Source organism: Aulostomus chinensis, chromosome 4 (genome assembly GCF_037954235.1).
Source record: "Aulostomus chinensis isolate RoL2024-O1b breed Wild chromosome 4, RoL_Achi_v1.0, whole genome shotgun sequence".
NCBI lineage: Eukaryota > Metazoa > Chordata > Actinopteri > Syngnathiformes > Aulostomidae > Aulostomus > Aulostomus chinensis.
Genome location: NC_141323.1, coordinates 283721 through 311187, shown reverse-complemented (window position 1 = coordinate 311187; position 27467 = coordinate 283721). Strand labels below are relative to the sequence as shown.

The 27467-nt window shown below is 41.0% G+C and overlaps 1 protein-coding gene across 5 annotated transcripts in view; it reads right to left on the bottom strand.

Moving 5' to 3' along the window:
- Nucleotides 1-27467, bottom strand: part of sbf1 (SET binding factor 1) — a 116710-nt gene that overhangs the window by 49824 nt on the left and 39419 nt on the right. For 2 of the 5 annotated variants that reach the window (XM_086200935.1, XM_086200937.1), the window contains exons 6-20: nt 26926-27003; nt 18764-18793; nt 16513-16618; nt 15028-15160; nt 10492-10600; nt 9671-9784; nt 7894-7971; nt 7637-7750; nt 7429-7557; nt 6445-6543; nt 6145-6349; nt 5765-5877; nt 5379-5528; nt 361-429; nt 63-224 (exon numbers count right to left, since the gene is read on the bottom strand). In XM_086200935.1, the coding sequence (XP_086057061.1) occupies nt 63-224; nt 361-429; nt 5379-5528; nt 5765-5877; nt 6145-6349; nt 6445-6543; nt 7429-7557; nt 7637-7750; nt 7894-7971; nt 9671-9784; nt 10492-10600; nt 15028-15160; nt 16513-16618; nt 18764-18793; nt 26926-27003 (1689 nt within the window). The remainder of the gene's footprint in view (nt 1-62; nt 225-360; nt 430-5378; nt 5529-5764; nt 5878-6144; nt 6350-6444; nt 6544-7428; nt 7558-7636; nt 7751-7893; nt 7972-9670; nt 9785-10491; nt 10601-15027; nt 15161-16512; nt 16619-18763; nt 18794-26925; nt 27004-27467) is intronic. The other 3 variants (XM_086200936.1, XM_086200938.1, XM_086200939.1) reach the window with 3 other exon arrangements.

Sequence of the window (27467 nt, the reverse complement as noted above, 5' to 3'; positions counted from 1 at the left end):
TTGTAGCTGGCTGTAGATGGCTATCCTCTCCAAAATTATCTGACAGAGGTAAAGCAACTCACCGAGTTGTTATGCTGCTCCCCTTCCTCTGTCTCGAGGTAAAGGGCCCTGATGTGATTCTGGACATCACTGTAGAACATAGCCTCCCAGAATTGCATGTTGGTCCAGACCATGTGCTCCTGTACGCAGCTGTAAGCAAACTGAGTGATGCCTGCCCCCAGTTTCTATCAGATGAAAACAAAAAGACTACATGTATGGAGACTCTGAAACAGAGTGAACAGTTTGTGACAGCAAGACACATTCCACATTCCATATTAGCTAATGTTAGAATGATTTTTGTAGTGACTATAATAAACTTACTCTGCAAAAGGCAGTGACTAATGGCAGGAGGGCAGCAGCAATCCCATGCTCATCCATATGTGAGCAGTCCTACACAGAAAAAATATAGTTTAAGATGAGCCTGTGGGACAAGAACTAGAAAATATACTGTGTACATAATTAGTATAATATCTGAGCCTCAGGAAAGATGAGATCTGCATGCTGATACAATAAAGGCTGGAGTGACAGGCCCACTGTGAGACAGAGGAAGATGAATAATGGTCTGAATACAGGGAAGACAGTTCCATTCAGTGTTCCAACCCATTTTGTACACAGGATAAGTGACATAAATAGTTATGTATATAATATATATCAATATATTATAATATATTCAATATATGAATTAAAATCCTACATACTGTCTTATCTTAACACATCATAAATACTGGAATGTTGGCATTAGTGAATTACAGAAATTACCAGAGTTTAGAAAACTTTGAAACATGGAAATAAAGTCTGTAGTTACTATTTATCAAGAAAAAAAGCCAAGGAGAACAGAAAGGAAAGCTACAACAACTGAGGAAGGTGATCAAAATCTTGACCATACAGTTCAAAAAGGTCAGTGTTAGGGAAAAGAAGGAATTAAAGAACCAACTGCCTCTGAAATTAGCAAATCAGAGCAACAACAGCTGAGGGGTTCAACAAAGGTGAAGTAGGAAGCAATCTGCAATGTCCCAGTTTACAAAAGATCCATACCATTTCACCACAACCTCACCAGACAAGGTTAAGTCAGGGACCCTAACAAGCTTCAAAGAGGAAGTAGAGGAATTTGGACAGAAATGTTCAATACTCCATCAAAAAATTATGCCCTAGCAGAAAAACACAACCTCTGCAAAATGGAACCACCAATAAATGTTTAGCACAGAACTTCTATCATTGAGAGAGGTCAAAGATAGTGTAAAACACACCAGGTCATCTTTCACTCCAGGTCCAAGTGGTTTACCATGCAAGGTATACACCAAAAAAAAAAATCCCCAAACTCCTCAGAAGGCTCTGGAAGCTTATCCATGGCATTTGGTCAAAGGGCATAGGCAGAAACCTATCATGTGGGAGCAGAGCATGACAAAATCATCTGCAGTCCAGTCTGAGACCAGAGACTGTCATATGGTCTCTGGAGGGAAGGAAAGTCATCTTGGCAGAGCAAAAAGTCTATGCGAGGAGAGCTGTGAGGAAGCAGCGGAGCGGCAGATAGCCAAGTACCTACAGCTGGTCCAGGATTGTGAGGACAAAGAATGGACAACATGGTGGTGGTATGTTGAGGATTCCCAGATAAATAAGTGAATGAATGAAATGGCAAAAGTCAAGAGTAAGAGGACAAACCTAGAGGAAAGGCCATAATTGCTCACCCACCAACTGGAAGGTGCAGTGGCTAAGGGTTGACTAAAACCCTCAATAGCTTGGGTACCACCTGTCAAACCTCTCCTCCAATGTAAAGACTACTCCCTTTACAAAAAGATACATTTTTATGGAATTTGTAAAGCCCCTCTCACACTGCACCAAAAACGCAGATGAACACGGGTGTTTGGGCACTCTTAGCGGCTCGTCTCGGCTCGCCTGCAGTGTGAAAAAGGCAACCCGCGTTGTCTTAGGTTTCCCGTGACCTTCCTGTCACATTCTGATTTTGTCACTGTGCCACCTGTCAGGCTGTAATTGTGGATGTTCTGAGGGAAAAAAAAAAAAATGGTCTGGGCTGGGCTGGACTGCGACAGCTGCTCACTCATCTCTCAATAAAGTTTTGGCCTTCTGCCATAAAATCAGTCTTCCTGTTAATGTCCCCGAGACTCTCTGAAAAGCAGCGATTTCACTCCTTTTTTTAAAAAACAATTTACATGTGTATGTTTTTATGTGAATTAATCTATGCTTGGTAACTCCCACCAATCAGGGAACCCTAACCTGAACTGCGCAAGCGCGACCGTGTTTATGAACAACATGTATAACGAGCTTGCACATCTTTTTTATCGATCATGGCAGCGCAATGGCAAGATGGTGAAGTCCGCAAGCTCCTCGCCATCCGCAGTGAAGAGGAGATCCGGTGGCAGATTTCTGGAGCCGTAAGGGACAGTGATTTATGGGAACATCACCGGCATTTTGACGAAGCGTTCCATTCGACGACGTCCATGCTGTCGTTTGTTTATCTCGCAGTGTTCCAGCGCACTTACGTATGTAATGATGACATTGTCAGCGCGATGACATACGAGAGAGAAAAATACAGGCATGCAGCCCTCACAGCGGGAGCTCAGACCTGCGTCTGCTGGAAGCTTGAATGCATCCTAATGCTGAGCAAACGCGGGTACAAAAACCTGCTTTGACACACGTGTTTCAGTGTGAAAGGGGTATAACATTTGTAAGAGTCAAACAATACTGGTTTGCTGATGGTAAAGTGATTAGAGAGCAATACTAGAAATAAAAATCAAAAATGTTTTATGGAAAGTAAATCGCATTCATAATTAAAAACAAATTTACCTACATAAAAAACATTTCATCTGCTGATTGGTGGGACTTAATGCTGAAACATGCAATACACATCTCTGTCAGCCAGTCCTGAGCATATAAATGTCAACCGTCAATTGCAACTGGCCAATAAAGATGTGAGTCTAGTTAATGATACTCATTCCAACAGCTAGCAGGACTTCATTTAATTCAGCATTGATAAGTATGTGCTCAAAAAAAGTTTTGTATTTGATTGAATTAATTTTAGGTGTCACACGATACAATTTGAAAGACATCTTGACAATTTTTTTTATTTTGAAATGGGAGACTTTTAAAACATAATTCCATTTGAGTGTCAATTGTAACTGGAAGCAAGCAAGAATGAGCGAGGTCCCAGCCCTGCAAAACTCAAACCCTGCGGCCAGTGGGTTCGATGCAAGTCAGACACTGCGACCAAGGAACATGATGCAAGTCGAACCATGCCAAATTCTGAAAAGAAACCCATGAAGAGTTACTTGATTTCAAAAGGAACAATTATTTTTCCTTGAGTAGAGGTGGGGAACCATGTGCCATGGCAGGCCATGTGTATGCAGGTTTTCCTTCTAACCAAACACTTTAACAGGTGACTTCACTGATTAACACACCTTCAGCCTCACCTGTTAAAGTGTTTGGTTAGAAGGAAAACCTACATACACATGGCTCTCCATGGCACATGGTTCCCCACCCCTGATGTAGAGGGTGGCACGGTGGTGCAGTGGATAGCATTGTCGCCTCACAGTAAAAAGGTTCTGGGTTTGGGCTCCGGCTCAAGCCCAGGATCTTTCTGTCTGGAATTTGCATGTTCTTCCCTGTGTCTGCATGGGTTCTCTCCAGGTACTCCGGCTTCCTCCCACAGTCCAAAGACATGCAAGAGGGACTAGGCTAATTGGATACTCTAAACTGACCATAGGTGTAGCTGTGAGGGCGAGTGGTTGCCTGTCTATACATGCTGGCCCTGCGATGGACGGGCGACCCGTCCACGGTGTACCCCGCATCTCGCCAGAAGGCTGCTCTCTCGCCCGAAGGCAGCTGGGATAGGTTCCAGCCCCCTCCTGCAACCCCTAACAGGATAAGTGGTAGAAAATGGAAGGATGGATGGAGGGAACTTTTCAACTACAGTACAGTAGTAGGAGTATTTCTCAAAACTTTGTCTGAAATGGACAAAGAGCTGAAGATGAGTATAAAAATGCAAGTTATTAATTTTGTGCCTTAACATCAGCAATTCATCAATTGCCACCAAATTCGGCACAGATGTTAAGGGGGACATGATGGACATTAATGGCACGTTTCACATAAATCAAACTAACTTTTGCAGTGATACACAGCAGTACCTTCTGTGAGCGCATGTTTTTGTCTATATCTTTTGCATTTTTTAGGTTAATTGAGCTGTTGTGACACACACAAATTTCCCCGTAGTGGGATCAATAAAGTTCTATCTTATCTTATCAAACCTCCTTTGATAGATTTTCAATGAAAAAATATCAATATTACATGTAAAAAAATAACAAAGAGGGCAATAACTGTTTTAACTATCACCAGAGCAACGTACGCGGAGCAACGTACGCGGAGCAACGTACGCGGAGCAACGTACGCGGAGCAACGTACGCGGAGCAACGTACGCGGAGCAACGTACGCGGAGCAATGTCGTATCTGGGAACCCTTCTGTAATTACTTGCCTTTTTTCCCCATCGGTATATGCATAACTGCAGCCTTTTAGGACTGGTACAATCAAGGTCAACTTGTTGATGTACATAAGTCCCATGTGCAAAGTAATAGAATCATAATAGCATACATAACATATATTTTGTACATATTATCTCTTTGCATAAGTGTATATATTTTCTATTGTATATATTTTCTATTATTTATGTTTATGCTATGTCTATGTTTCTTCTGCTCATTCCATGAGTGACACCTCTGCCGGAGTCAAATTCCTTATATGTTGAGAACATACTTGGCCAATAAAACTCATTCTGAGTCTGATAGAAGTGGCTTTAGAATACCATTACAATGACAATACATCAGTTTCACAGCTGCCATGAGACAGGTCATACATTGCATTTGTAAAACATGGCAGGGCACAGGTTGTTTTTTTTTTAACTGCATTTATTGCCCTGATATTAACTGTCCTCAACTTCATATGGTCCTGTTAGTGTGTCACAGCCATTCCAATAGCCAGCTAGTACATGCCAGGACTGTGTGGACCATTTACATGGAACAAAGCGAAAGAGACTGTCAAGCAAATCTCCTACTATTGCAAACCTAGTCAGTAGTACTACATGTACCAAAAACTACAGAAACATACAGTAGGGGCCTACAGTTCCCACATTTCAGTGTTGTTGCTTGGTAAACTTAAAAAAAACACAAAACTTTTTAACTTTGTATTTCTGATATAAATGTGTGTCTTCCAAGTGATGACATCATCAGTACAATTTTCTGACTTTAGATTCTTCAGGCCACAGAAGACTTTTTAAGGGATGAGTATTACTACTTTGTCTGTAAAAAGCCCCTTGAAGAGGTTTATGCCTAACCTGTAAGGTGCAGTTCATCATGCGGACAATGTAGTCAAACTGCTGGTCGTCCAGCACAGCTCGGTTCTGCAGGACATGCTGATTGAGCTCCTGGGTCAAACAAACTCGAGCTGCTCGACCCTTCAGTGCCCGAAGTACAGCCGGCATCAGCTGGAAAGAAAAAAACATTCTGCTCAATTTGACAGCACTATATCATAAAAACAAAGGAAGTGAGTGACAGCACAAAAGACAAAATAATGGCACAAAACAAAAAGTTAGGAACCACGCTGCAGAAGGTTTTAGAAACTAATGAAAAATAAAACTGGATGATACCTATTTTTTTGTGCCAAAATTATGCCGTGTTTTTGTATAATCAATTGTGTCATTCAGACATGAGTTGCTCTAACCTTCTTGGCCTCGAGCATCTTGTTCTCAAAGATGTATGTAATGCAGTTCCTGACCACCTCCAGCCTGCGGGCACTGTTTGCCATCACATTGCCATTCCTGTCCACAATGTCTCCTGTGGAGTTGAAAATATGTGACCAGACACTCATTTATTACAGCAGTATTCTCCTCAACCTCTGTATACACACACCATGAGTCAAAAGTTCACATTAGAAGTTTGAGGCATATGTTTAGATGTTGATGTCAAACATAACACCCATTGCATTACAACAGCTCCCTTTTCTGCTACAAGATTTTTATACCCAAATTATTTCAAATGAACTGGTTAAAATTATTTTGAGGTTTGTAGATTATCAAATACCTAACCCTCTCCACAGCTCACCTAGTGGGGGCCCGGACGGCACCATGCCCTTCACCTCCACCTTGACCACAGGGGGTGCAGTTTTAAGCTTGGCGGTGGCGTGGTCAATGAAGAGCTGCACTGCAACCTCATCTAGTAAAGGGAAGGGTGACTGACTTTGTGCAGTGTTCTGGCTGTCTGATGGTCGTGGGACTTTGTGCATTGCCACTGCTGGATAGGGATTTTCCTGGGGAAGAGAAAGTAAGAGGGACACAGAGCACATGGTTAAGTCACATGAATTCAACATGTAATTCCATTTATTGCTTAATTCAGTTAACAAACATTTTTGAAGAGCTGCTCAGCCAGCTCCTTGATGTGGTTCATGACTTTGTGTGGACAGGTCTCCTCTCGTCGTATTCGCTCCACCTCATTGGCCACCAGCTGTAGGAACAAGAGTGAAGGAATTAGAATGTGCTGTTAGATTTGAGCCATGTACATTTAATTACAAACAATGACTTTATAATTCCGATCAAAAATGGACAGCACATACTTCTGCAGACATTAACTTTTGGTCCCTGGCACATGCTCAGGCATTAATTAAAAGGTGGTGCAGGCACAGATGAGTGGGCCCTCGGCATGTTGCAGTGCGTAGCTGTTCTTTACGGCAGGTTGGTGATGATGAAACCAGATTATTTTTGGTTCATGCGTGAAGGAGCAGACTAATTCATGCCCTGTAGTGAATCTAACTTCTCCAATCCACTAAATGGAACTAGAGGAAATACACATATTACGTATTATGTTGCTGTACATCACATTAAGACAACACTGTAATTTGGAGGTTTTTTATATCAGACCTACTTCTTACAACCACTAGGAGGTGCCATGACTTTGATTTAAATTCAGTGTAGAACTGTCTTCAGGCCAGGACTCCCATTAAAAATGTGAAATTTGGAAAAGAGCTGACCATGGGGAATCTCAGTTTCCTGCTCTGTGGCAGCACTGAGCACCTTGCCTTCGTAACAATGACCAAGTTCTTAAGGCATAACTAACCAAATTCTAGATAGATCTGATTAATCCACTAGGAGGAGAACATCAAAGTGTAAAAAAAACCATTTAATTCCCTTTTGTTACCCATTGGCACTTTGAAAAATCTGTGCCCAAATTTGGAGGTTTCTTCCTCTGCACACCACCACCAAGTTAAGTGAAAATCAGCCTTAAAGATTTTGTGTAATCAAAAGACAAATGGTCATCACCACAGATTAATCAAAGGTTGATACGATCAAAACAAAAACAGTCAAGTGGTGAAAACTGTGCTGCCAGACTCACATCATCAAACAAATCAGTGGGTCTGTAGGGAGGCCCTCTCTCTGACACAAAGCCTGCAAACGCCATGCCATCCAGCACCTTCATGAGGAAGTCGTCCTCTGTCAGTGCCCTCTGGCCAAGGAAGGCAGCCTGAGGAAACACACATTCACTCACACTATCCATGTCCAATAATATATGTTCAAGTCTAGAGAGGAGAGTCTTGCTGTACCTTATGGAAGCGGATAACTGGTTCAGGGTGAATACGGATGATATGTAAACACCAACGATAGCCCTGAAAGAGCTGAGCAAACAGCCACAGGAAAACTGCCCGGATCTCCTTATCCTGAAACACATGACAGCTGAATTGACGTCCACACACAAACACACACATACATACAAACAAATAGACATAAAACCTAGAGGAAAAACAACAACAAAAGAAATCATGAAGCTTCTCCCCATTTGTTAATGCAGTTCTGCTCTCACCTGGATCTTGAGTGCAGAGGGTTGTGTAGAAAGTGGGGGGAAGGCAAAATCAGCAACTTCAAGTTCTGGATCCAAAACCTATGACAGTAAACAGGCAGACCAAAGTAAGAGTCTAGCACTAAATTAGACCACTGGAGGCAGAACTGGCTCATCATCCAGGACCATAACACCTAAAAGTTTTTTGTGTAATCAAAGCCTCAATCATCAATATCCTCCATAAACACCTGGAGCTTCCCAACCCTCGGCCAGGCTTCTGTTTGCAGACTTCTCCTCTGCTTTTAACACCCTGCAGCCCCACATCCTGGCAGAGAGGCTCCACCCAAACTTCAACCTGGACGACCAGCTCATTCTCTGGATCCTGGACTTCCTCACCCACAGAACAGAGAGTCTGGATCAACAAGAACCTGTCAGACCTCCTTACCACCTCTACAGGCTCCCCACAGGGCTGTGTGCTCTCATCACTGCTCCTCATCCTCTAAACCGATGAGTGCAGGAACTAACAACCCGACTGTCACCTGGTGAGGTTTGCTGACGTTACAGTCCTCCTGTCCAGTTCCAACCAGCACCATGGACCTGCCCTGCAGCAGTTTGTTGGGTGGTGTGACACATCCTGGCTGGAGCTTAACATCAGCAAGACCAGAAGACAGAGGGAGCTGGCTTCGGCTGTCTCCACCACTATCCTTGGGTCAATGATGGAGACTGTGACGGAACTACAAATATCTGGGGACCATCTTCGATGACCACCTGTGGTTCTACTCCAACATGGAGGTGATCCTGAAGAAGTGCCACCAGCGAATGTACCTACTGAGGAAATTGAACTTCTTCTCTGTCAGCAGCAAGATCCTTCTGACCTTCTTCGATACATTAATCGAGTCTTATTGTTCTCAATGGTCTGCTGCTGCTTAAATAGCATTGTCAAGGTGTGTTCCAAGACAATTGGACTTCCCATTCGCTCCCTGTTGACTATGTACGAGGAGCAGTTTGTGGCATGGCTGTCCAGATCCTGGTGGATCCCTCCCATGCCCTCTTCCTGGCATTCAAGAGGCTGCCATCCAGTCGCAGGTTACAGTGTCAAGCCTGCAGGACCCAGTGTCGGGGATCCATCTTTGTCACCCAGGCTGTCCTCCTCCTAAAATCTCTGCACTCTGACCCGGAGTACCACCCACAAGAATTGCTACACACATACACACACACACACACACACATATATATATATATATATATATATATATATATACACACACATATACACATACATATGTGTATATATATATATATACAGTATGTGTGTGTGTGTGTGTGTATATATATGTGTGTGTGTGTGTATATAAATGTGTGTGTGTGTGTATATATATATATGTGTGTGTGTGTGTGTATATATATATATGTATATATATATATATATATATATATATATATATATATATATATATATATATATATATGTATACACACACACACACACACACACACACACACCTATGTACAGTATGTGTATGTATGTATGAATATTCATATATATGTATATTCGCATATATGTATATATATGTGTCCCCGTGGCCCCATACCCCAGGACATCATCCATTGTCTTATTAGGGGCATGCCCCAATGTTGTAAGGCATGCATACAAGCACAAGGGGGCCATACAAAAGAGTATATTATATTTATATTATATTTATCATAACTACATTTATCCAGTGATTGTTAAAACTACTCCTCAGATCTCAGTAGAATAAACTGAGGATGTCATGGTGTTTAGGTAGCAGCTACCACTGACCATAGAGAGCGCTGTCTGGGTCTGCTGGAGGAGCGGTTCTGGAAGCAGGGAGATATGGACACACTCTGGGATGGTCACTGTACCACCATCCAGGTCAGCGATAATAACGTCCAACTGAAACACACACACATGCAGAGACACACACACACACACACACACACACACACACACACACACACACACACACACACACACACACACACACAGCCTCCTCATCAGCAACATTTAATACACATTTCATCTCATGTCTGTTGATAACAGTAGCACACTCTGATTAACAAGCTGATTACAGCAAATGAAGGATTGAACCAGAGAAATGTCATCTTTCAGCAGCTGCTCATTACAGGGTGTAAGCTAATGACCAACACGACAGACCCAGAGAAACACTTCACTGTGAACAAAGGGTAGCTGCCCTGAAAATAATGTCAGACCCTACCCGATGCTAATACACAAACTAATTAACTACTGTACACAAGCATCTACTAATGTTACAGCACAATGGCTTCATCAGTACGTTATTTGTCCATCCAAATCCCCCCCCCCCACACACACACACACACCAGAGGTTTAGCACTGTGGAGCAGTTGAAACTTGATAGACAGCTAAAGCAAATGTATAAGAGTGTATTAAAACAGCACAAATTGGATATGATGGACAAACACTGTGGAATTCAGGTGAGCACTGTTTTTCTGATTGGTACATGTAGAAAAAAGTGCTATGAGAGCATAGTCTGGAGAGTCTCATGAGGCTAGTCATATTATTTTCATCAGGGTTATCACCATTATAATTTACTCGATTATGTTATAATGACGCGAACCCACCAGTTCCTGTGTTTCAGAGCGGAAGAATGAGTTAACGCCAATGATGAAGGGAGTGGGAGTGCTCAGGACCTCCAGAAGCTTGCCGGGCAGGATGGGGACATATGTAAAACTGAGGAGACACAAATTTAGCAAATTAGCAGTTGGCATGCTGCATTACTAGATCTGGTTTTCTCATCAGAAAATCTTTAACACAAAGAAAATGTTTATGAATTCAATGACATTTTTACCCATGCATTTCCATGATTTTTCCCATGAATTTTCCAAACATTTGAGAACATTATTTATGATCATTCTTTAAAAAATCTGTCCAAACATGAAAAACAGTCAAAATTTATCAGTATATATTCAAAAATATATGTATTTATAATTCATAAAATCAAGACTGAATAAATGTTTTATGAATGATACAAAAATATCTAATTGTGAGCAGTTACTTCAAACATATTTAAAATTACTTACAAACAAAGTGGTTTATATTGAAGTAAATCAATGTGCACCAAGAGATATTTTTCTCTGTTGTTCTCTATTAGTCAAGTATTTATGAACATAATGTCCATAACTTTCCAGAAATTTTAGGCCTTATTTTATTGTTGAGTAATAATTGCTGGTGTGGGTGGTATCAGAATAAGACAAAAAAGAAAAACATTACAAACCCTAGCACACTCCCAATACTATATGGAAAAAAGTACAACCTGTACAATTAGGTGATGGCATGGTTTTCATTTTATGTAACTAGTAAAGGGAAAGTATCTCCTATGTACAAAGTTGAAAATGGATGACCTGGTAGGTGGGATGTCTGGAGGAGACCAACATGTTTTCTCAAGTTAAGTGCCAGTTGAAACTGTTACTATTATGTGCTACAGGAGCTTTCTACATTCTGTCAATGTGTTTTAAGGGAGTCTCAGACAGGATGAAGTAAAGTCTTGCAAACAGACCCCTGGATCAGATGACAGCAATGTGATATAGATGTTTGCCTTGTGAAATATTCCAGGGTACCGGGGGTACACAAATTTTTCCAAGTTTTCTCCTGACCTAATGAGCCCAGTCAATCTGATAATTTCCAAATGCTAAGAAAATTCAAACAGGAGGCAAGAAATAACTTTGAACAAATGTCCGGATACATCAATGCAAACAGAATTTCAAATTAAACCTGAATAAAGACTCTTCTTTAATTTGCGGTGTAACTTCATTTTAACTTGCAGTGTGTTCTATTATTTGTTTTGAGTATTAACCCGTTCCATGCAATTATTTATTATCCCCAAAACATCATTAGATACATCAATACCAATTAGCATGATCAAAGTTGACATACAAAGCCCTGAACAATCAGGCACCTTTATATCTGAAAGAGTTCATAGTATCTACTATCCAGCTAAAACCCAGAATACAGGGTTACTTTTGGCTCCTAGAGTTTCCTACAGTCAGGCTCCTCTCATGCGGAACTATCTTCCCGTTTCAGTCCAGGATGCTGACACCCTCACTACATTTAAGTGTAGGCTTAAGACCTTTTGTTTTGATAGAACTTATAGTTAAGACTGGCTTAGGCAAGCCCTTAGATATGTTGCTATAGGCTTTGACTGCATGGGGTCTAAATTGGGCTTCTCTCTCCTCCTCTCTGTCCTCCTGTTCTCATTCTCGTTACTAACTTGAGCTTTTCTTTACAGCCTTTGTGCTTCCCCACTTTCCAGATTCCTGAATGATGCTGCTGGAGGAGGCTACAGAACTGAAGAGGCTCAAGCTGCCAACCTTAGTATCAGTATCAGTATTCAAATCAATATTGTAAAACTGTACCAGCATTTAACATCAGCATTGTGTAAATTGTATTTCCTAGCAGTTAAAGTATTATTTTATGCTAAAATTAACTGAGTCACTAAAAGCAGAATGAGAGCCAGAGCCTTCAGTTATTGGGCTCATCTCCTGTGGAACGTCTTTCAGTTTCAGTACAGGATGCAGACACCTTCTCTAAGTTTAAGAGTAGACTTAAGACCTTTTTGATAGAGCTTATAGTTTGGGCTGACTTAGGTATTATATATTAGGCCCTTAGATATGCTGCTAAAAGCATAAACTGCTGGGGGATCTCCTATGATGCACTGGGCTTCTCTTTCTTCCTCTTTGCCCTCTCTGTCCTCCTGTACTTTTACCCATTACCAACTCATCCTCTTCTCAGGAGCCTTTGTGTTTCCCCACTTGCCCGATGCGTGGCTGCTGCTGGAGGAGGCTTAATACCTGAAGAGGCTAAAGCTGTCATCCTTATCATCAAGAATTAGTATTAGTACTAGTAGTATTTATATCAGTATTCTCAATACTGTACTAACATCAATGTCTGCATTCTGTTTGCTGGCACGTAACTGCTTTTGTAAGCTGAAACTGATTGATTGAGTAACCTGTAGATCAGGGATATTCAAATGGCGGCCAGCATGAGTGGTTCAGCCAAAAAAGCAGAGAAAAACAGAGAAAAAACATGAAAACACATTTTGCGAAAATGGAACTCAAAATTCCTACAGTAGATCAAAATGTGAATACAACACTCCACGTAACCTAGCAACGCACAATCCACCCACAATGCAGTGCATTATTTTTAAAGATATGATAGAACCATGTTAGAAACTCAACTCCAACCAAAAAACTATGTCCCTCTCAACCCTAAAACAAAGGATTGCCAATGAAAGCCATCGTTTTAACCATGCCTGGATAAATAGATACTGTTTTATTCTACCGCCAAACCTATGTGTTTACTTTGCAATGACTGCATTGCGGTACTTAAGGAGTATAATATCTGGAGAAACCACCTGGAAAAACACCTGACTTTCCAGGTAAACTTTCCCAAAGGATCTCAACAGAGGACCTCAAAAGTGTTTAATTGCAAAAGGTTTAATTGCAGCGTACTCTGTAGTACTCAAGACAGCCACAAGACAGCCACAAGAGCTTCCCTTTGTGCTTCATGGATTTTAGCAAAGACAAAAACCCCATTCAGAAACTCTGAAACTGTAAAAGACTGCATGCTTGCAGTTGTGGATGAAGAGATATGTGAGAACACAGTTAAAACTGTCCCCCTGTCAGACACTTCAAACATTCACAGGGTTGATTTTCTTGCTACCGATGTATTTGAAATGCTGTTGGAAGATCTGAAGAAAGTTGATGCCATGTCTATAGCAGTAGATGGGTCCACAGACAGGTGATACTATACCATATGTACATATATGTCCGTTTTTTTGACAGTAAAATCTTTCAAGAGGATTTGCTCAGCTTACTGCCGTGAGACGGTCACACAACGAGCAAGGTAGTCTTTGAAAAAAATCTCCACTTCTTTTTGACGCAAATAGTCTGGATATGGAGCAGGTGTACATGCTTGTGACGGATGGGACATAAAAACAGCATAAAAACACAATTGAAAACTTTTGAAGTGGCTGTGTTTTACAAAAATAAAAAAGGTGAAATGATGTATAAACAACACATAAAATCAACAAATAAACATAACTTGTTATTTCATTATATTTATTTGTGTTGGCTTGAAATTTTTCATAACCTCATCCTTACTGATCACTGCAATGTCTGGCACAGCTTAAGGTCTCAGTTTTAAAATCTGGCCCAACTGAATTAGTAATTGAATAGTCCTGCTGTAGATATTATTGGTAGCTACTTGTTGTTATTGATAGCGACTTGTTGTTATTGTATTCCTCATCTGTCCATCATCCTCTCTCCCTTTCTCTCCTTCTTGAACTCTGTCTCCCTCTTTCCTTCTGTATATCTGTCTCCCTTATCTATCTCTGCCTCCTGCTCTCTTTCCCCCTAAACAGGTCAGAGGAGATGGCTGTTCCCATTGAGCCTGGATCTGCTCAACATTCTTGCCAATTGAAAGGAAGTTTTTCATCCCTGCTGTTGCAAGATATGCTTGCTCATGGAGAACTTTGGGGTTTAAATTTATTTGAGGAGTGTGGTGCTAAATCTAATCTACTTGTAAAGTGTCATGCGATAACTTTTGTTGTGATTTGGCACTATACACATAAAACTGACTTGACTTGTGATTTGGCACTATACACATAAAACTGACTTGACTTGTGATTTGGCACTATACACATAAAACTGACTTGACTTGTGATTTGGCACGATACAAATAAAACTGACTTGACTTGTGATTTGACACTATACAAATAAAACTGACTTGACTTGAGCAGTGCTTTGGTAAAAATCAATTATGTAAAAAAGTAAAAAAATTGAAAACACTTTAATGCCCTTTAACAGCCTGTCTAGCTTGTGAACATTTTGCCAATTTAATGCCCTATCACATGGTACTATTGAAGGGTCAAATAATTTGTGCATCTGTCCAAAATTATATGAAATAGAATGCCTTTATTGTCATTATATGGTCAGATACAACAAAATTGGGGGCTCTGTCTTGGTTCATACTTCCGTCCTCTACCAAGTTTCATGAAATTGATATGGCAGTGTTTGTCTAAATCTGTTAATGTCCACATGGAGGTAATGAAAACTGTAATTAATGCAAAGCAAATTGAGGACAGGAGAGAGGAAACACACCTGTACTTCAGTGGAAACATGATGGCCAACAGGCCCCGGCAGGCATCTGTTAGTCGCTGGTAACTGCTGGACAGGAACAGGATCTTATGTTCCGTCAGAGCAGCACAAAACAGGTACAGCACATTGATTATACCTAAAGGAACAGACAGAGAACAAGAAGGTGCAATATTTATGAAAGTAATGTTGTATATCAAAATACCATTTTAAATTAAATATTGTGGTGCTGCAGAGATATCCTGCCTGCACATTGTATTCCATAAACTTAAGACAACATCTTTGTTTGGCACAGATCCCCGAAAGAATAATGAAATCAAAATTATCATTCCTTCTATTGAAGCAAATGATGCCAGAATCAAAATAATGAAATTGGATATTTCTTTTGCGAGGGTGGCACAGTGATGCAGTGGTTAGCACTGTTGTCTCACAGCAAGAAGGTTCTGGGTTCAAGCCCCGGCTTGAGCATGGGGTCTCTGTGTGGAGTTTGCATGTTCTCCCTGTGTCTGCATGGGTTTTCTCCGGGTTCTCCGGCTTCCTTCCACAGTCCAATGGCATGCAAGTGGGGACTTGACTAATTGGATACTCTAAATTGAACGTAGGCATGGCTGTGAGTACAAATGGTTGTCTGTCTAGATGTGTTGGCCCTGTGATGGACTAGCGAGTCGTCCAGGGTGTACCCCGCCTCTCGCCCAAAGCCTGCTGGGATAGTCTCCAGCCCCCCCACGACCCTTAACAGGATAAGCAGTAGAAAATGGATGGATGGATTTTTTTTTGCCAACGGTGTGGCTCTGGAAAAAAAAACACTTTACACAAAAAAATGACTAACACGTCCCTTTATCAGTGTTTATTCTACGGAAAGCCCCATGGTTTGAAATAACATAAACCTGTTATCGAGTAAATTGATATTAAACAGAGGAGGTTTTTCTCGATCGATCTTAATTGAACCATTAACATTATACATTGCATTTGTGAAGCAAATTTCCACAGTTTTCCCTAAATCTTCTGACCTTATGTTCAAAAAAGTTTCCAGGTCTGGGGTGGTAATTGCGGTTTTCAAATTACTGGATTTTTTTTAAGACCAAATGAACCCTAATAATCATATAATTTCCAAGTTCTAAGAAATTCAAGAAGACAACAAAAAATAACCTAAAACAAATGACCGGCTAGAAGAATGCAAACTTATATCTTTAATTTGAAAATTAAATTTTTTTTTTAGGGGAAAAGACCAAGTTTCTTCAAAGTCCCTCCCTCATTCACTCACTTAAAGATGCTTGTCAGTTGATGTCTGACTGAATTTTTTAAAATTTGCATTGAGAAACCTGTTGGCAGGAAACACTTTTTTAAAGACAGAAATTAGCCCTCAACTTTAAGTTAATTGGAAGTAAATAACTTGCAACGATTCACCCTCAAAAGATTTTTCACTTGAATCAACAAAAACCTACTCAGAAATGAGTTGGACATGGTAGTGCCTGTATCAATTGCTCATACCAAGTTGCCTGAAGAGCTGGGCCACACTGCAACCACTGACAGGTAGAGAATCATGGATGGGAGTCTGGATTACTTGCCGGTCACCAGCGCCTAATGTTATTGTCCGCTACAGATGGAGAGAGGAGAGAGGGGGGGTGGGGGGTAGACCGGAACGTTTAAAAAAGTAGTAAAGGTCATTTCTCACTTCTCCTCAAAGATGTGATTGAATCATAGTTGTGCGTGTCTGCCAGAGAGCAGTGTGAGTCAGCAACACATGATCCTAGAAGCTTGGCAAATACATGACAAAATAAGATAGAAGCCATTCCAGCTGATCAAGAGGTGAATGGAGTCGGACAGGGCTCCATGCGAACAGCGACTTTACAGCAAAACAACATAGCCGCCATACAAATGAGCCTTTGTGCGAGCCAAAACTAGTGAAATGGCAGCTTGTCACATCAGCCTGCCATGCCAGTTTCCACTGGATGTATTAACAGGTTTGATCAAGGTGTACCTGAAAGGATGAAGTAAGTTTGAAGATAAATTTAACTTAGTACAGAAAGAATTCTGGAAAGAATTTCCAATCTGCCAATAAAAGTATCTAGAAACTTACTACAGGATCACTGATTTGATGTAGAGTTATAATCATTATGTCCTCTATTTCAGACTGACTTTATGGAACTGGGAAGTCATGACAGACTGAAGAAAAAAATGCTAAATATTGATTTGAATGTGGCTTATGTGAATGTTAATAAGCATATTCAATAGTGGAGAAGGTTTAGAATGTAAACGTACTGCTGAAATCTAAATATAAAAAGATTTTTTGAGACAGTTACATGATTAGAAGAAACGAAATTGGCGGTTTTAGCAACAGTAGTCATGTAAGGTGAATTATTATCTTTAAGCTAAACAAAAGTTGTGTTTTGACAGAGGTTCAAACTGACCAAGGTAGCACAGCTGTCAATGCTAAAGGTGCAACATTATTTCATGATCTTCACAGAAGCAGAAATAGTGTCAGAAGCCATATGCCAGCTGTTAGCAAGTCATTGCTGAGACATAATTGATCATCTGATGCAAATCCTTGTGAGGCAGAAAAAATAGATGGGATGAGCCACATTTTTCTGGGTAGCATTATATTATATATGTGTTATTAAATTTAAATAAGGGTAAGTAACTTGTGGTAAACAGAAATACTTAAGGTTTAAATGTCCTTACATACTAAATTAATACTACCCCATACATTCATTTGTCCCCTAGGACATGGGTGCCACCATGACATAATGTGGTATCACCACATTTAGTGCAGAAGGAAAGATGTATTTTTGTAAATCAAACTGGAAATTAACATCACCATTGGCTCTCTCCACAAAAAAACACAACAAAACTGTAGCAAAAGTGCTGTCATAACCAACTGTTGCATACGACATAGCACTTAAGAGTTACCATGTCCTGAATTACTGAGAACATTCATCAGCCTTTGCCATGTCAGTGTATATCCTCAATATCACAACAACTAGCTTTGTGCTGCTTCTGTTTTTAACATAATGACATTTAACATTGATAGCAAAATCTGAAGTCTCCTTTAGCCAGTTGTAGGACCATCCGTTTGACATTTTTATGCAATAGAGTTAAAATAAAATAAGCACCTAACACTAGTTGAACCACAGACCTTATTTGCAGACATTTACCAAACACCTATTCACCCTCCCCCCCGACATCAAGTGAATGAGTGTTCAAGAAAGCCATTACTAACCCACCTTTGTAGGTGCCACATTGGCTGTGTGTGTGTGTGTGTGTGTGTGTGTGTGTGTGTGTGTGTGTGTGTGTGTGTGTGTGTGTGTGTGTGTGTGTATGTGTGCGCATGCTTATGCATATGTCTAACAAAACAGAAAGTGTTTCTGGAATTTTGAGCTCTAGAATTTTTTCTGTACACCTTATAGGTAAGTTAAATTATTCCACCAATTTGTGTAATGTGAAATCTGAATTGTACTATAGTTCTGTTCTTATTTCACCACTTAAAATAAAACAAATAAGGCCAATCACTACCAAAATCCTTGTGGGGTCTCATGAAATAAATGGAAATATTAAGTGGCTCATGCATACAACAGAAGCTCAGCTTTATGAGAAATCAATTATCATTTATTAGTCAAATATTGATTGTATCAAAGCATTTTGGCTGGTTCTCTGAGATGCTGGAGGTGGGTAGGGAAAAAGGAGGCGCAGCAAGTTAAAAGCTGACTGGCAGTGAGGGGAGAATAAAGTCAGACTCCCATACCAAACTCTCCTCTCTCTCCTCCTGGCCCGGCTACACAAGCAATCAGAAGAAAGAGAGAGAGAGAGAGAGAGAGAGAGAGAGAGAGAGAGAGAGAGAGAGAGAGAGAGAAAAACACACACACACACACACACACCCCCCCGCAGGAAAGGACACAGGTTAGAAACACGAGGAGGTGAATGCAAAAATAGCTAAATTTGACAGTACTATGACAGTAATGTTATGTATGGTAAAACATTCAAGCTGCACAAACAATAACATGATGGACATGAAGACCAAGACGAGGGCTACAAAAAACATACAAAGACAAATGCAAAATTCTGATAGCACAACACTGCCATAATGTCACGGTACTCAAAAATAAATACACAGGGCAACAGCAATAAAAATGTCAGTGATACATTAATTTGCCATACACCCAAATAATTCAAATTTACATCTTAATATTTAAATTTAAAAATGGGAATCGAAGCAGGGAGGTCTTAATGACCCCAACACCAGTGTCAGTCGGCATGCACTGCCATGCAGCCACAGCTTGCTACACAGTACTGTCTCATTTTTCAACATTCCCTCTAATGAAGCAAATGATGTTGGAATCATCAATCAATACCATTGTCACTCTGTCACCTTGCTATCACTGTTTCCTAATGAATGAGAAGAGTCTAGCTGTAAGATCAAGAAATATCCTGACCTATATGACCCATAATCCTGTTGTTATAAAGGTGTTTCATCTTTCTCCTCTTCCACTCTGCAGCATAATGTGACTAGAGGCATAACCAGTCACAGTTCGTTAATTTGACTGATAGAATTTGGCATGATAGACAGATGGTTGATTAAATCACCAGTGGCGTATTTATCAACAGTTTCTTCTCTATAACAAACAGTTTCTACAGAGGGTTTACCCAAATAGTTCAGAGTAACAAATTATCTATCCGTTAGATTTAAGGAGGAGTAGGCTCCCAGATTTATAATCCCCGAATTTGTCATGATATCTCAATAGTAATCAATAAACTATGATGTTTAAAAAAAGGAAGCATCAAAATCCCCAATACATAAGGGGTGCAGGGCCAAATTTACCTCTACCCAATCAAAAACTGCTACCAGGTAGATTGGTTGGCCCATTTAGCTGTCCACCAATAGCCGAAAACCAGAATGCACCTGTTTGGGCAGCTTATCTGACTGTCAAAAGGCAGAGACTGGGAAGCCTAAAGCAGGTATCAGTGCATTGTTGGATCAGTGTTGGGTGAGCAGCATCAACGAACAAAGCGCTATGTAATTGTCGCTTATCTATTTAGTGGCATAGTTTCCAGATATATCATATTTTGTAGCACTGCTGGAAATGCCTGAACAGTTATTGACCATAACATTGCTTGTGATACAGGTGAACTCGTGTTAAGTTACGAAGCTTGATATGTTAGATGCACGTTTTGGAATGGGTTCCTAGAAGAAGTAACATGATCATATATCTGTAGCCATGCCATGGCTTCCCTTTCACTGGAGGGGTTTAGGGGGAGGGCAAGTGGGAGAGAGGAGAGAGGGTTCATGATCAGAGTATAATTCAAAAAGCGATTTAGGCAGATTTATGCCATATTGTTTGTATATCATGTTTCTTTTGTTAAATTAAAAAAAGAAAATAAAAGATTATATAAAATAAGAAAGGAAAAACACCCAAAACAGGTTTTGCCTACCCCTCCATTAACTCCACCAAGGAAATACAGAGTACCAAGATTAAATAAGAACTGGGGATTCAGTTCAATTATGCTTCATACATATCGCTGACGGATGGCGCAATCATGGAAGTGGTTGGGAGGCAGAGCTCCAGAGTAGACTGTTTTCACATGGAGCACTAGCACTCCTAACAGAAGATTTTATGAGCACATCAATAAAATCAATACACAATACAGTACATGAATAATTTTTTCCTTAACAATATTATGGACAACATAAGAATGATGGCTGTTATGTAATTAACCCCTAAAAAAGGGGGGTGACTATGTTGTATAAAGTAAAACTTCAATATCATTAGCTGTCCCACTATATTACATTGAAATAATCATACAAGCTACTAATATCGATAGCGGCACCATTTGTGAAGGAAAATTGCAAGCACAGCAACCAGATATACAACTTCTTGAAATTTAACTGCACTTCTTGTTGATGCAGACAGTGGCAGCTGGGACTTGTCTGCTTCATAATATTACATTTTCTTTCATGCATTTTCATATGCATTTCTTAGCCATCTCATCCTCTTGTCTGAGGACCTATTATGCTGACAACCTAGCACTACTGTCCAACAGGCACCAAGACATACAACAGAACATATAAAACTGCAGCAAGATTTCAGTACAATTGCACTACAAGTCAATAACAGAAAGACAGGGGTCCTAAGTAAGAACACCAAAACCAATAACAGCTACTCAGTGCAGTATAAAATTACAGGACATACAGGATTTGTTTTTATCTGGGTGGCAAGGTGACAACAGATGGCTGCTGTCAATAAGACATCAACAGTCAGATCAGCAAGGCTAATCAAGCCTTCATTATGTTCAAACCCATTTGGATATCTATCAGACTCATCATCCTCACAAAGATGTGCATTTTTTAAAGCAATGTTCTACTGTATGACACAGAGATCTGGGAGACCACAGTCATTAAAATGGAAGAATGGAGGTTTTCTGGGGCAGTTGCCTGAAGAGTATCCCCAAGATGTTTTGACCAAACAAAAACTGAACAACAACTTAAATGCAGATGATCAGGACTTGTGGACTGGGTAGTCAGTGTAAGGTCAAGATAATATGATCAGAGTCCAGATTCAAGAGATTTATTTGTCACGTGCATAATTGTACATGTACAACAGCAGTGAAATGAAATTGCAACAACTCCGGCAACTGTGCAAGTAGCAAACAAGCTAATTCAAATTATTTAAAACTAAATAAACATCTGGCAGCCCCTGACGCCTGGACTGGGATTCAAGAGCTGACCAACCTCAAAAATATAATCATAAAAAACAGTCAATACACAAGGGGGAAAAAAAATGCCGACAAATTCACGAAAATCTGTATGTACATAATAAAAAAGGTAAAGAGAGAGAAAATAATAATATAATAATAAGAAGAACTGTTCAAAATAAGTGGCAAGTTATAAACAATTCTCAGTGTGTAGGGGATCGCAGGCAAAAAAAAAACATACAACAGGTGAGTAATAAGGTGCTGGGCTGCAAGATGCAGAGTGCAAAAGATGCAGAATGTGTTGTTTATGATTTGAGTGTCATTTAGTGTTTATGGTCCATATGACCTGAGGGAAGAAGCTCCTTCTCAGCCTCTCAGTCCTGGCCATGATGGAGCGGAGTCGCTTGCCAGAGGGCAGCCACTCAAACAGTGTTATTTTTGGCAGGCATTTTAGATTTAGTTTTAGTCTTAAGTCTTTTGGACTCAATGCTTCTTAGTTTTAGTCACATTTTAGTAATTTCTATCCTTGCTAGTTTTAGTCTAGTTTTAGTCGACGAAAACTCAAAAGGTTTTTGTCAAATATCAAAGATACCTATAAATAAAAGATACATGTGTATGTACTTAATAGGCCAATACAGGTGTTAGAATGAAGCACACTGAAACTTATCTAACTTTCAAAGGTGAGTTTTTCCCCTCTTTTTCCTTCTCTACTTTTACTTTTATTATTTTGTTGCAGATGCAGACAACACACTGGCACACAATATGAGTATTGTATCACAATAAAATATGATTAAACAAAAAATAAAAGCACAATTGACTTCCATGTGAATGACCATATGTCCTACATATTGGCTTTAGTTGCAGTTATTGGTTAAAGCATCCATGTGTGTTGCTTAGATAGGGAACAGCAACAGGTCTGAAGACTACTGTGTTTCCCAGTCCCACTAACATGGGTCAAAGCATTTCACCTGCCACCCATCCACAAATGGACAGGGGTTTTATTCATAACATGCTAAATTAATAGAAGGGCTGGTTTAAACGAGCCAACATTAGCGGGGCCCCTGGCAGCCCGATTCATTCTAGCTTTAGCATGTAGCACTGGGAAGCAGTCTCTGCACCACGGGGAGGTGTAACCACCTCCACAAAACTTTAGGCTTAATACAAAAAAGAAAATGCATCACAGGGTGAGCCTCACATTGACTAAAGCTATGCTTTAATCATCCCTCTTTTTACGACCGCTGCAGACAGGCCCAGACTTGTCTCGGTGTGTGCATGTGTGTGCGCGCGAGAAAGAGGCTTTTAGTGGGTGTGTACTGATGATGGGGGCATGACCATTAGGACCAACAGCTACAGCTGGCTCCGTTCTGATGTTTGAGCTCTTGATTGACATTGCATGCATGTTATACTTGGCGGAAAAAAAACGCATGTTTTTGAAACTCTGATCGTCCACCCACTAACAATTTAGTCTCGTCTCATTCTCGTCAGATGAAAATTTATACAATTTCGTCACATTTTAGTCTTTACAGGGCGATGGTGACGTTAGTCTTAGTCTCATTTTCGTCATGGAAAAAAGGGGTCTGACGTCGTCATTTTCGTTTTCGTCCAGTGTGACGAAAACAACACTGCACTCAAACAGTTTGTGGTTGGGGTGGTGAATGTCCTTAATGATCCGAAAATGCCCTGGACCTGCACCGCCTGGTGTAGATGTCCTGGAGGCAGGGGAGTGCAATTCTGGTGATGCGTTTGGCGCACTGGATCACTCTGTGAAGGGCTTTCCTGTCCTGGGAGCTGCAGCTGCCGTACCAGGCAGTGATGCTTCCAGAGAGCACAGACGCTACTGTGGCAGAGTAGAAGGATTTCAGCAGTGCAGTGGAAATCTTGAATTTCCTCAGCCGCCTGAGGTGATACAAGCACTGCCTTGCCTTCTTCACTAGGGTGGTGATGTGTGTAGACCATGTCAGGTCCTCTGAGATGTGAACTCCAAGGTACCTGTAGCTACTCACTTTCTCCACCGGGTCCCATAGATCGTGAGTGGTGTGTAGTGGATCCTCTGCTTCTCCCTCCTGAAGTCCACCACCATCTCCTTGGTCTTTGAGACATTCAGGTCCAAGTAGTTGTCCTTACACCATGATGACAGCAGCTCCACCTCTTCCAGATAGGCTGTCTCGTTGTTGTTGGAGATCAGGCCTACCACCACCATGTCATCCGCAAATTTCATGATGATGTTGGAGCTGTGAAAGGCTATGCAGTCATAGGTGTAAAGGGAGTAGAGCAGAGGACTCAGGATGCAGCCTTGGGGTGCCGGTGCTGAGGGTTCGGGGGCTGGAGATGCGGGTTCCAACCTTCTGTCAGTCAGGAAGCTCTGAACCCAGGAGCAGAGAGAGGGGCTCAGCCTCAGGTCTCTGAGCTTGGTGACCAGTCTTAAGGGAACTATAGTGTTAAACGCTGAACTGTAGTCAATGAACAGCAGGCACACATAATTCCCCTTGCCAGCATCCAGGTGGGAGAGGGTGGCGTAGAGTACATGGGAGATGGCATCATCAGTACTCCTATTAGGCCAATAGGCGAACTGAAGGGGGTCTAATGAGCTGGGCAGAGATGAACAGATGAAGTCTTTGATGAGTCTCTCAAAGCACTTCATCACCACGGAGGTCAGTGCTACAAGGCGGTAGTCATCTAAGCAGGCGGGGTTGGTCTTCTTTGGTACCCTGATAATAGTGGACGTTTTGAAGCAAGTGGGGATGACAGAATGGGCCAGGGACAGGTTGAAAATAGAGGTGAACACAGGAGCTAGCTGGTCAGCACATGATTTTAGCACCCGCCCGGGGATACCATCTGGGCTGGCTGCTTTCCTGCTGTTCACTTGTCTCAGAGCTCTTCTCACGTCATGCTCTGAGATGGAGAGTGGGCGGTCCTCCTCACTGGTGAGGTCACCTGCTTCAATTGCACCCGTGCTAGCCGCAGTGCTAGCACTGTCGGCGCTCACAATGTTGGCCTCGAAGCATGCATAGAAAGTGTTTAAATCTTCCACCAGTGAGGAATCCACGTCAGCCGAGGTGTGCATTCGTTCTCTATAGTCCGTGATTGTCCGAAGTCCTTGCCACATGCGTCTGCTGTCGTGGTCGCACAGTTGAGCCTCCACTTTGTCCCTGTATCGCCTCCTAGCCGCTTTCACCTCTTGTCTGAGCTTGTAGGACACCGCTTTGTACGGTGTGAGGTCTCCAGAGCTGAGCCCTTCGTTGTAGGCAGTGGTGCGTGCCTTCAGAGCCTCGCGGATAGTTTTATCAACCCACAGTTTCTGATTAGGAAAGACCTTAACAGTCACCACGGGAATGATATCGTCTATCAGCTTGGAAATGAAGCACGTCACCACTTCCGTAAACACATTCACATCATCAGAGCTCGCCCTGAACATGTCCCAGTCCACGTCACTCAGCGCGTCCTGCAGTGTGGCCTCTGATTGGGCATTCCAGCGTCTGACCTCTCCAATACTGGGGGTTCCTGTCTCAACCTTTGTTTATATTTTGGAATGAGGAAGATGGCGGCATGGTCAATTAAGTCAGTTAAGAAAATGTGTGTGGAGAGCTTCTTGGGTGTAGAGAGGTGTCCCTCTGATGCTCTTCAATTCAGGGAGCCAAGTCAAGACCAAATCCAAACATCTAAAATGTAAAAGGCTGATTCTTAGGCCTTTAAAAGATCATGGCTGCTGTCCCTCCGATACATGAGAGCTCCATTAAGTATTTGTCTTGCAGAGGAACCTGCAAAAATAGTTGATACTAGGGCTGTAATGTCCCAGTCGACTGGTCGATTTATTAGTCAATAAGTTCTGGTTCGACCAAAATTCTGATTGGTCGATTTTTTTGCCACGTTAATTTCATCAGGAGGAAAGTACCAAGTGCTAATGGGGGTGTTTTCAAAGCACCCCCGTTTCACAGATAACAATCTATCTTTGAAACCCCCTTGTTTTGCTATTTTGGACTAGCCCGACCTGCTAGAGACAGACAGACTGAAGGAGTACCAAAAGGCCAACGTCTGGTGGTTTGATGAATGTATATTTAATTTTGACAGTTTGAGGTCAGTCCTCTTCCACCATGTCAAAGACATCTGCAGTGTGGCAGCATTTCATGAAAATAGATAATGGAAAAAAAATCGAATGCAAAGTTTGCCAACAACAGTTTGCATATCACAGCTCCATTACAAACACGGCCTATCACCTAAAAACAGTAAGCTAACTTGTCCACCTTAGGTTGCCCCGTCAGTTTTGCGTATATGAACGTATCAGAATTGACATTTCAATGTTTTAGTCTAATTATTGTTTTTGTTTTAATTATAAAAATTCTTACAGTGGACCTGCCTTTTGTGTTTAAGAGTAAAGTTTTAAGTTAAAAGTCTATTTGTGTTTCAGCCGTTGATGCTGAGCTCCTCTGTTCAGTCTCGCTCTGTGCGCAGGACACGTACAGAGCGAAATGATAGTGTAGGTCAATTATTATAACGTGACAAAAACAACTGTCTAAATAGTACTCAACAGATTTTGTGCTGATAGTTGACACAGTATATTTTTCATATATAAAATTAGTTGATTTTTAGTCGAAATTTGAGGGCTTCAGTCGACCAAGAATTTCTTTGGTTGATTACAGCCCTAGTTGATACACATAACTGAAGGTATTTTTAGAAATAACTAATATATGACTAGATTGAAGTCAGTTCTGTGGTTCTCTACAACAATGTGCATGTGAGAGAGAGACAGAGAGCACAAGAGAGCGAGTGAGAAAAGGACTGAATTAACCTTTGCTGTTTGACTTGTATACATGTTCAGACTGATTAGATCTGATTGTCTCATTCAGACAGTTGACTGCCAGAAGAAAGTCATCTGCCATCCCATATGGTCACGCAGCAACTGAGCTACAACCTTCATTAATGCTCTGAGCTTGTGTGTGGGCTTTACAGTGAGGAAATCAATTGAGAATCATACAAGAATAATTTAAAAAAATCATGACAAAACCCAACAGAAAAAAATAAAAAGTTTGAAATTATTAACCGGATTTTGTTTGATCAGAAAAATACATCTAAGACAGGTCAAAAATAGTTGATCAGTCGTGCATGGTTCAAAATGGCTGCAACACAAGAGCACACACTCAAAAGTCTCGTCTGTTTGATCAAAAAAATCAACACTGAGCTCGCTGTTGATTGGTGAAGCTAGCAGAAGGACAACGTTACCTGAAGACAGGCCAGCAGCCAGTCACAGGCCAGGACCTGAGGAACCTTGTCTAAACTACAAACTGGGGACTCATTTATCTGTAACACAGAGGAACCAGTGTACAGTAGGGTGCACAGCAATGACACACAGCATATGGAAACCACTTACAGTAGCTGAGTCAAATGTATTAGTACGATGAGCTGGAATGAGTGAATTAGGGGTGTTTGCTTTCTCAAATGAACAGAGCAAGAAAGAAAGCATATAGAAAAGAATGAAAGGTTAAAACACCAATCTTTAAAGGTAAATAGCCAGATACGTGACAAATGAAAGTGGTAAATGACAAAAAAACATTTTCACAAAAAAAGCTCATATGTGCTCTCTGGTAATGCACAATGCTGTTAGTGCAACAAAATGCAAAGAACAAGAGCATCATTGTTGACTTTGTCAATGTTGTTGACACACTTCAGTGGAGGGTTTTAATGTAATTTGTTGCTGATAGAAATATTTCACATATAAAACATATCAACAAGGAAAGCCAATATTGCCACTGCAAATAAGTAGA